The sequence below is a fragment of the Phocoena sinus genome, chromosome 9 (genome assembly GCF_008692025.1).
Source record: "Phocoena sinus isolate mPhoSin1 chromosome 9, mPhoSin1.pri, whole genome shotgun sequence".
Taxonomy (NCBI): domain Eukaryota; kingdom Metazoa; phylum Chordata; class Mammalia; order Artiodactyla; family Phocoenidae; genus Phocoena; species Phocoena sinus.
The window spans coordinates 70,018,457-70,032,928 of NC_045771.1; the positions used below are offsets into that span (position 1 = coordinate 70,018,457).

Here is a 14,472-nt window from a genome sequence, read left to right on the forward strand (position 1 = left end):
AACTGGCTTTGGTCTGTTAACTCATAGTTAAGGAAACAGTGTGGTTAATGATTTCAGTTTTTTCTAGTCGGTTTAAAATAATCCCAACGTTATTCAGGGTTATCATCTTATTGGTACTTAATAGCAAATTTAGCTCTGTTTTTGTACGTGCTGCACTTTGATTAAAGTAAAAGAAAAAGTAAATAGCAGTGCCAAATGAGTGCAACTAGTTTATGTAAGTTGCTTAGCATTTTTTATTCTCTTTCTTTGTCAAATTGCCTAATTTTGGAAGGCACCTTAGCAGATGCTCAAGAAATATATCCGAGATTTATTCTTTTGAAAAACTCATCCTTCTTCTTTTCTTCCAAATATGAGATATTCTAAGTGTTCTCTTAATATGAAAATGTTGTTCTTTACGCTTGCTGAAATGTGAATGGCATGTTGTATAACAGTCTCTCTTCTTTTCTCTCCCAGGAGCTCTTTCCAGTTAACAGACAGAGCGTGGATCATTTTGCTCAGTACTTCACTGACGCAGGTCTTAAGGAGCTCTCTGACTTCCTCCGAGTCCAGCAGTCCCTGGGCACCAGGAAGGAGCTGCAGAAGGAGCTCCAGGAGCGTCTTTCTCAGGAATGCCCGATCAAGGAGGTGGGGACCATGGACTGACATCACTGCAAACCCGTTCAGCGAGAGGGATGACGTAGCCTGTGCAGCACAAGCTTGACCTCCCTTAAGGAGACCTCCCTTTGTTTATTGCTATGAACTCGAGGCCCTTTTCATACCATTTAAGTGAGCTCGCTTTCAAAGTATTGATTCAGACTCCTCCAGGATGTTCCAGAAAATAATGAGTGTTTCCACACAAGTGCCTTATTTACCAGGTTGCTATGGTTGTCAAAATGTTTCATCTGTTGAATAGATTTACTCTCCACTAGCAGTATACCTCGATTTATGGTGGTTTTCCCATTTTATTGCAGATTACATAATATGGTTAAGTATTGGGTTAATATACATAGGTTTTAATTTTAAGACAAAAAAGGGGTGATTTTGCAGTCATATCATGGGTAAAGACCAGTTGGACCAGTGACTCATTGGATCCCACTCATAATAGTCACGTATTCACATAACATAAATACTACCTTTTTGTATAGCTATCTTTCATACAGCTATGATTGTATCTTTTTTTTTTTAAGTCCTGCCTGAAGAAAACTTCCTATTTGAACTTTAAAAACTTTTACATGATAATTCAAAAATTGCATAAAGAGTCCTTTCCTTTTGCCACTTACTCCCAAGTCCCAAATCCTCACTATCCTGCGTGCTCACAGCCTTGCAAGATACCTTTTGCGGTTTAAGGCTAGAGAATTCCAGACTGATGCTGTCCAGCAGGTGGAGGTGTTGGTCCTAAGTCTCATGGCATTAAGGTCAGCAATATATTCAGTAATCTTTCTCCAAGCAAAGAACTTGAACATGATTTAACATGGGGGAAAAAAAGCAAACCAAATAACACTGCGATACCTTTAGGTGCAGAGATGCCACCTTTCTTTGCAGCTGGGGGACGAGGACTTCCCAGTTCCTTCGGTTCTCAAAGGCTGCTTAACCCACAGCTGACCCCCTCTGTACCCCAGGCCAGCAGGAAAGAAAGCAACGTATTTTCATTAAAAAAAAAGGAAGGGAGAAAAATAGCTGTACTACTCACAAAGTAGTACACGTGAGATATATTGACATTATGGTTTTTAATCACTTCTGAGGCCCTCACCTCTATTTGTGATTCTATTCAAAAGGAGAAAGATTTTTCCAAACAAGTTTAACATAAGATACACTGTTAGGCAGATTTTATTCCATACGATCAGGTTTTAGGATACATTTGCACATTTAAAAGTAATTCTGAAGGGAAAATAGCCTGCTGAGGGTTGCTGCTTTGATATGTATCATATGTAAAGTCTTTGCACTTCACAGTTTATTTACATGAGGCACCAGGATCATCAAAAGCGATAATTAAAGAATGAATTGCAGAGAATGCCTTGTACAAGCCCAAGACATTTTTCAAGAGGTTTAAAGTTAAGGATCGGAAGTAAAAATTCACAGCTCTGTTGCCTTCTTCAAACCCCAGAAAGTCACACTGGCTTAAATAATCTTGGCCCTGCTTTACTCAAAGGGGTTCCTACCTGTAAGAGAATAGCCCCTAAGAAACCACGATTCTCTTTTTTTATTTTCTATTATCCAGCACCTCCTGGCCAGAGATAAGCCTATTAATTTGGGGACTAAAAATAAATCTGCTTTGAGAACAAATCATTGTGTTTTTCCTGCCTCTCGTAACTGGAGAGTATATGCCAGGAAGGGAGGAGCTGAGCAGAATATTTGCCCCTAACCTTTTACTGATTGGGCACAGTGAGAGGGGAACTCCCCATCTGTCTGTTACTCTCTGACTCCTTTTTTTGTGAAATTTAGGTGGTGCTCTATGTTAAAGAAGAAATGAAGAGGAATGATCTTCCAGAAACAGCAGTGATTGGACTGCTGTGGACCTGTATAATGAACGCTGTGGAATGGAACAAGAAGGAAGAGCTCGTCGCCGAGCAAGCCCTCAAGCATCTGAAGGTACTGGGTCCCAACAAGGCACAGTCTTGGCTGCAGGCCAACTGCAGCTCTTAACAATGTGATAGATGGGTTCTAATCATAATTCGCCCACACTCAGTCCAAACACGTACTTCCTAGTGTTTTTCTTTTCAAATTTGCCACTACCTAAAATGTTTCAGATGTAAGAGCTTATGAAATACCTAAGGGTAAGTTCTTACTAAAAACAATGTCAGAAAATCCACAGAATAGTCATATATTCAATATTTAAAGGGAAATGTAGTCGAACTATTGGTTCTCCTTCTACATGATAAAAATTCTTAATGAGTATTTTTTAAGTAAACTACAAGCTGACATTAGAATTTGAAAACTGAGTGGTGGAAAAAATCAACCGATTGTTTAAATTATATATTTTTGTGGGGAGATACATATGTTTTTGCTTTTATTGTCCTCTCCCTATAAAAGTGTCTTAAGACAAGTGGAAGACTTAGAGCCTGCCTTCAGAGTTTACACTTGAATTGGGAAATCAACAGGTACCTAGTTTAAACTAGGTAGGATGTAAATTCAGATAACTCTCAGTATTTAGGAAGACAGAGCAGTGAGTAGCCTATGCAGGTTAAGTTGACCAGGGAAGGCTCAGAGGAGTTAAGCGTTGAGCTGAGTAGGTCTTAGAGAAAACAATAGCCAAACATCAACAACTGGAAGCCAAGGTCATTTGGGACGAAGGGAACAGTATGAACAAAACCATAAAGATGACATGTGGGGGGTCGGATGTTTAGGAAGGAGACGCCCACTCTTCCAGTGGCAGAGCCACACTTCAGTGATGGAGGGGTCACAGCAGCCCTGGGAGCCTTTGGAACTTAGGAACTCTGTCTTGTTTTCACAGGACCCATTAGACAGACACAGTAGCATAGCAGTTATCTTTAATATAGTCAGAATTTCATATTTGGTTTCTTTTAGTGGGTACAGTGAGAGAAATCTGATAAGGTGCAGGGGTAAAAAATTCATTTTGATTGGTCACAATATTAGAATAAGATAATCCTCAAAGTGAAGATTTTCTAAGCAAACCTCCAGATTATTGTTACGATTCAAGTGGTGTCAGCCCTGCACCTCTCACGAGAGTAAATGGTTTTACTCCCCACTTCTGTTCCAGCAATACGCTCCACTCCTGGCTGTGTTCAGCTCCCAAGGCCAGTCAGAGCTGATCCTCCTCCAGAAGGTGCAAGAGTACTGTTATGACAACATCCATTTCATGAAAGCCTTTCAGAAGATCGTGGTTCTTTTTTATAAAGGTGTGTATCTATGTCGTCCTGCCACTATGTTTCTATGTTTTGTTGAAGCTTTTCGAGGGACAGAGTAGGGGGTGAGGCGAGGGGGATATACGTTAATGATAGTCTTTGAGTTTTAGTCATGCAGCTGTATTATGTAGAGAGAGAAGATTGCAAACACCGTAGACATGCGTGGCCTCAGGAACCAGCCTGATTAGGCCCCTGTACACTTGTCACTGGTGGAAATTGCTAGAAGACTGGTGATGAACTAATAATTTTGGTGGGGCGGGGATGGTGAAAAAGACTGTAATTACAAAGAATAAGGTCTGTTTTTGCATTGTAAGGATTAGCTATAACAACGGTGATTACCAAATGGTTACATATAGTATGTTCGTGCCTTTTCAGATGCCATAAAGCTGACTTTAAAATTACTGAAATAACTAGCTTTTCACTTTGCATTTTAGTTATTTGGCCCAGCCATTCTCCTGTTTTCCAAGGAAATGGCTATTTTTAGAACTTCACATTTACTGTCTTGTTATTGTATTTATAAGGATTAGGTTGCCATGACAACTGGCACAGCCAGTTTATTAAAAATGAATGCTGTTAGGGTTTTAACTGATCTCAATCTCTATACCTATAGTATATGAAGAAAATGATCCTGGACTCTTCTTTGGTCTAGGTGTTTGTAGTTTTATGAGGCGGGGGGGAAAGGAACACTTAAGAAACGAGACGTTTTGAACATTATAAAATGTTAATTAGAAGTTACTGCTATCTTAAATGGCATAACACAGAAAAGGCTAAAGTATAAATTAATACCAACCAAGTGTTTCTTTTCTTTTTGATGTGTTCTTAAATTTGTCTATCTTGAATGACAAGTTGGGCATTTGGAATGTAAAAATTTTACATTACTGATTACTAGCTATTTTTAAAACGTTTAATAACATTTCACAAAGAGTTTTAACTGGCTGTCCAGATTCTTCAAATGCATACGTCTTGCCCACAAGGGTTTGGGTGATCTTTTGCTTTCTCAGCACTAAGGTATTTGGCAGAATTTCCATATCAGTGGGAGACTGTGATGACTGCCAAGTCCCATTTGAAATTCAGTAATAGGTGTTTTTCTGTGGCCAGATCTGAATTGGCCCTCTTGGATGTGGTCATGAGATAGCAATGTCCTAAAACTAGGGCTTAAATGATACCCAGGGTCATGAGATAGCAATGTCTTAAGTCTAGGTGACCCATCAGAACCAAACCTGCAGGTTCTATGGCCAACCCACCTGTGGTACCGAGGAGCCAAGAAAGAGGAGCAGCCCCCCGCAGCCAGTGGCCATTCTGTCCACACCGGCCACACCTGGCCCCATGTTAAACTGGTAGAGAGGCCTGTGAGATAGGTTTTACATTTGCTTCATGAGTGGTCAATATTTTCCACTACAGAAAAGCAAATTGTTTATAAACTAGCTGCCTAAACACATAATTTCCTTTCTTGTTGTCTAATAGCCAACCCAACCAAACAGTGTCTCTTACCAAATCCTTGTTTTTTGGGGTTTTTTTGCAGTACGCGGGCCTCTCACTGTTGTGGCCTCTCCCATTGCGGAGCACAGGCTCCGGACGCGCAGGCTCAGTGGCCATGGCTCACGGGCCCAGCCGCTCCGCGGCATGTGGGATCTTCCCGGACCGGGGCACGAACCCGTGTCCGCTGCATCGGCAGGCGGACTCTCAACCACTGTGCCACCAGGGAAGCCCTAAATCCTTGTTTTTAACTGAGATGTAGTTGTTTGAGCCTCGTCTGCAGCAATACCTCATTTCATTATTATACTTAATTCAAAACAACAAAAAATAAACTACTTTTTATCAGTAAAGGCATTTAAGTGGCATATAAACTATCAAAATCCTATTCTTCAAATTTCTCATTTTAACCATTAATGAATGCCAACATCCTTCCCCATTAAACTTTTTATAACAACTACGAACAGCTAGCAAAACTGATTGCTTTATTTCCTATTCTTCAGCCCCAAATGCTAAGGAGCAGTGACCTGAAATTATAAAATAACCAAGCAGTGGGCCCTGAGAAGTAAAAAGAAGAGGCATTAGCTCTTCCTTAGGCCATTGATTAACTAGGTAGTCAGCTTTTTTAAATAGATTGTTTCAGTTAGTAAGGTCTGTGGCAAGTATGAGCAGGCCTAAGGGAACACAGGGGGATAAGTGTCAATAACAGTTTTATTCTGGCTCAGTTATTTGGAAATGAAATCAGGAAGCTTTTACAAATGGAAACCTAAACTATATCACTGAAAAGTTAAAACTAAATGTCATTTTCTAGGTAATTTCATAATTTTCCGCAAAATTATACATACAGGCTGCTTTTTTTTTAGTAAAATAATTGCTCTTGAGAACATGGAATCCCCAAGGAATGATTGTTCCATACTACTATTAGGAGAGTTACTGTGTTTACCTTCCTTTTTGAATAGTAGCTTTTACTTTGACCTTATTTCATCCAACAAACACTTGTGCACCTGGAGACATATATTTCATTTGTTTTTATGAGGATTTGGGTGCCCTTGTTGTGTATTTCATATGCCTAGGAAGGCTTGAGGACAGCATGTATTAAAGCACTCCTTTCCCAGTGCTCGTGTACACGTGACTCACCTGGAGCGCTTGTTAAAACAGATTCCCCAGGGATTCTGATTCAGTGGGTACAGCACTGGGCCCGCAAATTTGCGTTTTAACAGATTTCCAGGTGATGCTGTGACTGTTCATCCGGGACCACTGGTCTAAAGGGTATCGGATGTGAGAAGTGACAAATCCCATGAACCATGGTAACATGGTTAAGATTATACTTATCATTAATTCCATACACACATATACATTTTACAAATATCAAATAGTGTCTTTGTTTCTTTTATCTAGTGATGTGGATCCCTTGACATTTTGCTTTCAAGCAGGTTTTCAAAAATGTAATGGAAATCATTTCTTCTTTCCCATTTTAAGTCTCTATTACATACACCCACCTTACTGTATTTCCAGAACTTGAGGATAACAGAAACATGAGGGTATGATTCCTCATGTCCCCTTTGAAAACCTAATTACTTAAATGAATGATATTATTAAAGTATTTTTAGATGTTTTATATAAAAAACAGTGGAATAAAAGTGAATAAACTTTAAATAATAATGCTTTTCGGCAATGAAAGGAGAAAGTGGTGATTGGTCACTCAGTGAAGATTTACTTTTTGTACTAAAATATAGATTTTTATATTTCTAAGGCAGTAGGAAAAATAGTAAATTCATCACTACTTTTTAAATATCACATTATTCACTTTCTAAAATAATTTTCTTTCTTCCTGAAGCTAAGTACCATAGTCTCAGCATGCAGGTCTGAAAAATATATAACTACCTTCTCAGGTACCATTAGTATCTCTATCATGGCTTTTATTGTTTGCAGATATTTCTTAGGTTAAATTCTGTTCCTCACGCACATTTTTCTAAAAGAAGTTTCTTATTCTTGTTCTAAAAAAAAAGGTTATTTGCCTTCTCACCATATAGTGCCAACTTTCTTAAGGTAAATTATTTTTGACTTGTGTCCCTATGTGCCACTGCTAATAAAAAGTACTGAATTTTCTAAGTTCCAAGTGACACAGTTTTCAACTTAAATATTTAAATAACTAACGTTACCTAAAACTTTGCAGTTCTCAAACCACTTTTACAATATTGTCTCTTTGACCCTCATGAAAACCCAAATTTTGAATTATAACTCTACACATTGAGACATATTTAGTTTTTTCTCATCATCGATTTGTACATTATACATTTATTGAATGCAAACTAGATGGCAAGTCTTATGTTGTTAAATGCTGGGAATGAGATGCTGAACAAAATAGCACTTGACTTCCTAGATTTCAGAGTGTAGAAGAAAATCAAGGATCATAAATCACCCTGTCGGTGGCTAAAATAAGGCTCGTACAGATAGATGCTGATGAAGAGTGAAAGGATGTTAAAGGAGGGGCCCCTAACTCAGAGCTGAAGCTAACTTGGAGAAAGAAAAAGGAAGGCTCTCAAGGGACACAAGTATTTCACCAGAGATGATGAAGAAGTTGGCCACATCGAGGGGAGAGAAGTGTACTGTAATGTGAGGGGGTTCTGTGCAATTGTAGAATGTCTTCCTTTCTTGCTGTACTTTTACTGATCCTCCGTATTCCTAGTATGCATTTTGGGAGATCCCAACACTTTGTCATCTTCATCTCCCAGTTATAATGAACTCCTCTCCCTACTTTTCCTTAGTGGGAAAAAAAAGTTCTCTCTCTTCTTCATTTGTCAAGGAGTTCCTTCCTTTTTAGATGAGACTTTTCCCTACACAAAAGTTGACTTTCTTTTTGGTGTTCGTGCTTTGCCGCAAAGTCGCCCTGTGTAGGTGCTTATGTCCCTTCTTTATTATTTTATTCCCCTGGGACTAGAAATTTGGTCTTGCAGCAGGTGTTTATTACTAAATTAGCTTCTTCTAAGAACTCAGCTCTGCACAGTTTGTCTGATTTTCAATGGATGAGACATCCTATAAGTTTCACCTGTCATGTACTGTCCTTTTCACAAGCACAGTCACTGACAAGGATTCTAGTGGTTGCATGGCCTCTTTCGGCCTCTGCGGGGCAATAAAACTCTCAACCTTCAGAGAATGAGCTCTCAGCCTTCAGAAGGAAAACCTGAGACAAAGAGTATCGCTAAACTACACTCTCCGTTGCCTTTCCAACCTGTACATTGTGTCATAACACGATTCATTAAGGCGAGGAGAAAAAAGAGAATTTCTCTTTACATGTTTAATTCTATGTTTTGTTTTATAACATTAACAATAGCAGTTATATAGTACATGCATATAATTTATAAAACAAAAAATACACATATGTTGTGTGTACACACTCAAAATTGTCTTACTGATAGGGGAGCGTGATCAAAACAGTTTGGAAAATATTGGTCTAAATCACAGGCATTTTAAAGATGTGATAAAAACAAATTATATAAAAGGGACTTTAAAAATCCATGTTTGAGCTAATTAGCATTCCTGAAAGGTTTCTGCAAAGCCATCTTACCCAGTAACAGGTCACTTCCTTGAGCTGTAAAGCATCTGCTCCTCATTGGTATGAAAACTGGACTTTGATGGCAAGAGGTAGGAGAATTCTTTCATCATTGTGAGTGGGGAGTGTGGAGCTGGAAGCACGAGAAACTAAAAGACTAGAAGCTAAGAGTAATTCCTTAGGGCTCCTGGTTATAATTTTTATGTCTAGTCCTTATATATGAATAAATCTAGACTTCCTTCTTCCTTTGCAAAATGTAGTGTATTTAATGACCAAAATAAAACAAACTTTATATTTTCTAAAACCAGTCATGTGCATTTTTAGTCAATTTCACCTCTTCAGTTGAATCCAAGAGCCAATTATTAATTTTAAAAAAACAAAGTTTTTGTTATGAAAAGATCACTGAGGTTTTGAATGAAACCAGTATCAAATCATTTCTCTTGTTTTCATAAGTTAAAGGTATATTTTAACTGCAAAAACATCATTAGAATGATTTATCAGCATTTGCAATGGATTGGGAAGGCGTTGGGGACGATAATAAATCCTTTTTATCTGTTTTCCATCTCATTTCCCACACAAGGATCCCAAAAGATAACCCATTAGAACATTGGCAAAGTCTGTAGGCTATTTTTTTCATATTCCCCTTTCTATTCTTAACATTAAATATTCTAAATTAATGGTAACTTGAGGGTATCAAGGAATATTTGTGGAATTTAGAGTTCTAGGTAATAGTTAATAGATAACACTTTTTGTTTCTCTCCTAACAGTGTACAAGGAAAACATTACTCATGTGATTTAGATATTGTGCTGTGGGGAAGTAAATTTAGGACTTAGCGATAGAGTAATGTAGAACTTTGGATTATGTGTGTATTGGTCCCATGGTACACCCAGGAAGCTCATCATTATATTTAATTATTAACATTATTATTGCATCCTGTCTGCATTTTTTTTCATTTGCTTTCTTTTCCTCCTAAAGTAAATCCCCTTAAAAGACCAGTCATTTGTGGTTGCTGCTTAATCAAGATGTGTTTGCAGTTGGTGGCAGGACACAGAGTGTTCTGAAAGGCTGGAATTGATGATTCATTGGCAAAATTACAAAATAACCTAGTTTCCTGCCACCAAATTAGCACTGTGAGATTTTCAAGTCCCAGTCCCATCACCATCACTCCCCTAACTACTAAAATACACAGGGCACTGCGCTGTATGGAAATAAGCTTGGTTCTTGTCTTCTGATAAGTTTCAATACGAATTTCTTTTATAAAAGAGCTTTAATATTTGACGTGATTGCTTCCTATTAAACTATAAGACATGAAGTTGCTTTAAAACATGACATGTATGTAGTAGCTTTGAAACCTTTGATTTGAAATTGCAGCTGATGTGCTGAGTGAAGAAGCGATATTGAAATGGTACAAAGAAGCACATGTTGCCAAAGGCAAAAGTGTTTTTCTTGACCAGATGAAGAAATTTGTTGAGTGGTTACAAAACGCAGAAGAAGGTATGATTCCATTTAACAACTCTGGTGACCATTTAGCCAATCCTTTCTCACTGTAATTCAAAATAGCTCCCCCCTCCACAGATTTTTCTTGCCTTCCTAAAACTAGAGTTCTGAGGTGTGTTCCACAGCAGACATTTTGTCCACCTCTTAGCCTTCCTTTCTGAATCAAGGCAATGAAAAATTCTGCAAGATAAACAAAACAAAACCAAAACCTCTTAAATTATTCCTAATTTAAGGGACAGAGAGGAAGAAATAATCAACAGCTGTGAAAGGAAAAAAAATACATTGGCTTAATCACTTTTATGGGATTATATCGATTTTTATGGCACCTTTACCAGTTGACTGGTATTTAAAATGGCAATACAAGTTGGAAGAACAATAATGATGAGACTTAATCCAACTAAGCATGAAAAGATGCAGATCCAGAAAAATATAAATAGTTTTAGTCACCAATAATATTTCTGAGCATGTTGCATTTTTAGAAAGGTAATTTCGTTTAAAGGCAAAAAGGAGCAAAAGTTCGCTGCCTGCCCTCATATATGACTCTCTTACCTAGTAAATGGATGCCTAGGCGAAATGTCTTTTTTAGTGGGGGAGGGAGATAGAGTAGAAATTCTTTCATGGCCTTATTTAAAGGTGTCTCAGAAGAAATGACCTGACTTTTCTTTCTTCTCTCCTAGAATCTGAATCTGAAGGTGAAGAAAATTAGACAGCTCAAGAAGCACAATACCTAGGTCACCACACAACACTCTTACTGGGAATGCTGAACCATTTGAGGAGAGAAACTCGGCTTCTGTTTTCACAAAGGAAAAAAAAAATAGGATAGGCTTCCCTTGTGCAGAGGGGGAAATGGTTTTTGTTTTTGTTTTGTTTTTAAATGGAGCCCTGAGGCATCAGCTATTATACTTGGGACTCTACCTCTCACTCACTATATGCTAACTTAAAGCCATTCAACAGGGAGTCCAGTAGGTGTCTGAAATTAAATACTCCACAGACTCCTCTTTTTTAGCTGTATTTTTCAGGTACTGTGTGGTGAATGCCCCACTGGTGTCTATTACAGGGCCACTTTGGTAGTTGTGTATCTGCTCGTGTATGTGATTTGACAAACGGTTTTTTAAAATAAATGGCTTTTTAAAAATCTGGGCTTATATTTTCAGAGATTTTATTTCTTTACTGTCCTGACTTCTTACACAGATGACATTTCAGTGTTAGGCTTTTTTTTCCCATCCAAAATGCTGAATTGTTCTTGTCTATGAAAACACTTCTGTTCCTTTTGTCATCATAAGTAATACACTTCACTTATCTTTGTAGTGAAATAGAAATCAACCCCAAAATACAGGCAGATAGCAGTAATACCAAGAAGTGATTTTTTTTTTTTTGGGTGGTATGCGGGCCTCTCACTGTTGTGGCCTCTCCTGTTGCGGAGCACAGGCTCCGGACGTGCAGGCTCAGCGGCCATGGCTCACGGGCCCAGCCGCTCTGCGGCATGTGGGATCTTCCCGGACCTGGGCACGAACCCATGTCCCCTGCATCAGCAGGTGGACTCTCAACCACTGCGCCACCAGGGAAGCCCTAGAAGTGATATTATTAATAATAATTATTATGTATATGTGAGAATGTCATTTTCATTACACAGGAAATAATAAGGACAGAATAACTGCAGCCAAGAATGACTGGAAGTCATAGGATAAAGAGCTTTAAAAGTATTAACTTGGGCTTCCCTGGTGGCGCAGTAGTTGAGAGTCCGCCCGCCGATGCAGGGGACACGGGTTCGTGCCCCGGTCTGGGAGGATCCCACATGCCGCGGAGCGGCTGGGCCCGTGAGCCATGGCTGCTGAGCCTGTGCGAACAGAGCGTGTGCTCCGCAACGGGAGAGGCCACAACAGTGAGAGGGGCTCGCGTATCACAAAAAAAAAAAGAAAAAAATATTAACTCATCTACTGCAATATAGTACACTGCCCTGGAGATGAAAACCACGTGGTACTAAACAAAGACAATTCTAGAATGCATTGCCTTTATAGCATAGTCCCTTGAGAGAAAAGCAGGAAACCGAAGGGAGGGGTATCTGATTTCTTCCAGTCCGTCAGTTCATGGCAAGCCTCCATCATCTACCTACCCTTCCACCTATCTAAAAATTAGAACTATGAAGTTAAACGGTAGTCACGTTATAGAGTGCATATGTAATGTGTTTATTTGAAGTGAAAAAAATGAATCATTTTCATTGAAAACAAAGTTGGCAAACTAATTTGACAAGTGCTGACTACCAATTGGGATACGTGACAGGCACACTCTGTAAAGTAAGTTCAATCTTCATCTCCGATGTTTTGACGAATATATTTAAAGATAAAATAATGCAAATTATATTCAATTTGTAATAAAAATTTTAGATGTCAACTTTTATGTATTTTATATTTAATTTTATGGCAGTATGTCCCCCTACATTTTAGGGGATCGTGTGTAAAGCATGCGAAGGGCACTGCAGTAGAGGATAATTTCCAAAGGGTCCACACTAAGACCTAGAAAAGCAGAGTTGTCCAAGGTCTTAGAGTTAGTGACCAAGATGGAACTAAAAGTCCCACTTTTGAGTCCCACGCCTTTGCTCTCTTTTTCCTATATTCTGCTGTCAAGTTATTCATGAGAATGTAAGTTTCTACAGTTCAAAAATTTTTTCAACTAGCACTTCTATCGAATAAACATCTGAGAAATCAATTTTGTAGCTTATAAACTATAGGAGTTGTAGAATACTAATACTTATCTCTTCTAGCGCATAATATTTTCCCCAAACGAACTTAAGGTAGTGATTTTCAGGTAAGCAAGCATCGGGGGAGAGGGAGGATGCTTATCAGCAAGAACTTAATAACAAATCATTCAACCAAAGCCCTTTCTTTCTCTGAAAGACGTGTCTCTTTTTCTTTTTAAAAATAAAACTTGTCCTAATTATAAAAGTAATTACATTAGTTATCTATCGCTACACAACAGATTATCGCCGCATTTAGCAGCTTTAAACAACAGATATTTATCCTATCCGTTTCTGTGGTCCGGATCTAGGAGCTGCTTAGCTGGGTGGCTTCCAGCTCGGCCTCTGCTGAGGTTGCGGTCAAACTATTGGTTGGGAGTGCAGTCCTCTGAAGGCTGTAGCATCTGCTTCCAAGCTGACAGCGGTTGTATGATCAGGCCACTCAAGATGCCTGCTCTCTTGCTCTCGCTACATCCCCTGCTCAATCAGTCCCTGCCTCACGTGACTGACCTTCCCTCCTAATCATAGTGTCTAATCAGTAAATGCCTACTTGACCCTGGCCCCAGGTGGTGATTATTCTGATCTTTAGATCAGAGCCCTACTAAGATAGTTTGAAAGGGGCGTGCCCCTCAGTTGGTTTCCCTGGTAACCAATGAGCCCACCTGATGTCAATTCCCTCTATAACTGGTAACCTCCCTGTCCCCGTGGTACCGAAGACTGCTGCCGCGTCTCACCCTGGTGTCCTGTCTGCCGTGTGCCGCATCCTGTGGCATGTCACTCCAGGACTTTGCTTCAGACACGTAAGATCCCCCATCCATTAAACCATTAATGTCCCTGTTGCTGCCTCGGGGCTCTTTCTTTGGTCTTGAGGCTGGGGGAGTACAGGGCTTGCCAGCCTGTGGGGTGTAGCCCAGCAGCAGTGGTTGGTGGACCTCAGTTCCTCACTGACTTTTAGCCAGAGACTTGAGTTCCTTACCACAGTGTCCTCTCCTTAGGCTGCCTGAGAGTCTTCATGGCCTAACAGCTGGTTTTCCCCAGAATGAGTGGTCTGAGAAAGGGAGCCCTGGGAGGAAGCCATCTTTAATAACCTAGTATTTGAAATGACCTCCCATACATCCCATCTACACATTCTTTGGGTTACACAGACCAACCCTGGTACAATGTGGAAGGCATCTGCCTGAGGTGGACTACCAGGCAGTGGGGAGAATTGAGGGCCATCTTGGAGGCTGGCTACCACAGTATTACGAATCTACATACTAAAATAATTCCTGGCTAGGTTAAAACTGTATGTTAACCATATTGTTTTTCATCTGGATCGATTAAAACTAATGTTAAAACAATGAAAGCACAAAAGACAATTTGGAAATATCTT

The 14,472-nt window shown here is 39.4% G+C and overlaps 1 protein-coding gene across 9 annotated transcripts in view; it reads left to right on the forward strand.

The window, feature by feature from the left end:
• BZW2 (basic leucine zipper and W2 domains 2) overlaps window positions 1–11,506 on the forward strand; it is a 59,087-nt gene extending 47,581 nt beyond the window's left edge. For all 9 annotated transcript variants that reach the window (XM_032642392.1, XM_032642390.1, XM_032642386.1 and 6 more), the window contains 5 exons: window positions 454–624; window positions 2,422–2,568; window positions 3,698–3,836; window positions 10,241–10,363; window positions 11,044–11,506. In XM_032642392.1, coding sequence (XP_032498283.1) covers window positions 454–624; window positions 2,422–2,568; window positions 3,698–3,836; window positions 10,241–10,363; window positions 11,044–11,072 — 609 coding nt within the window. In that variant the 3' untranslated portion in view covers window positions 11,073–11,506. The remainder of the gene's footprint in view (window positions 1–453; window positions 625–2,421; window positions 2,569–3,697; window positions 3,837–10,240; window positions 10,364–11,043) is intronic.
• The last annotated feature ends 2,966 nt before the right edge of the window (window positions 11,507–14,472 follow it).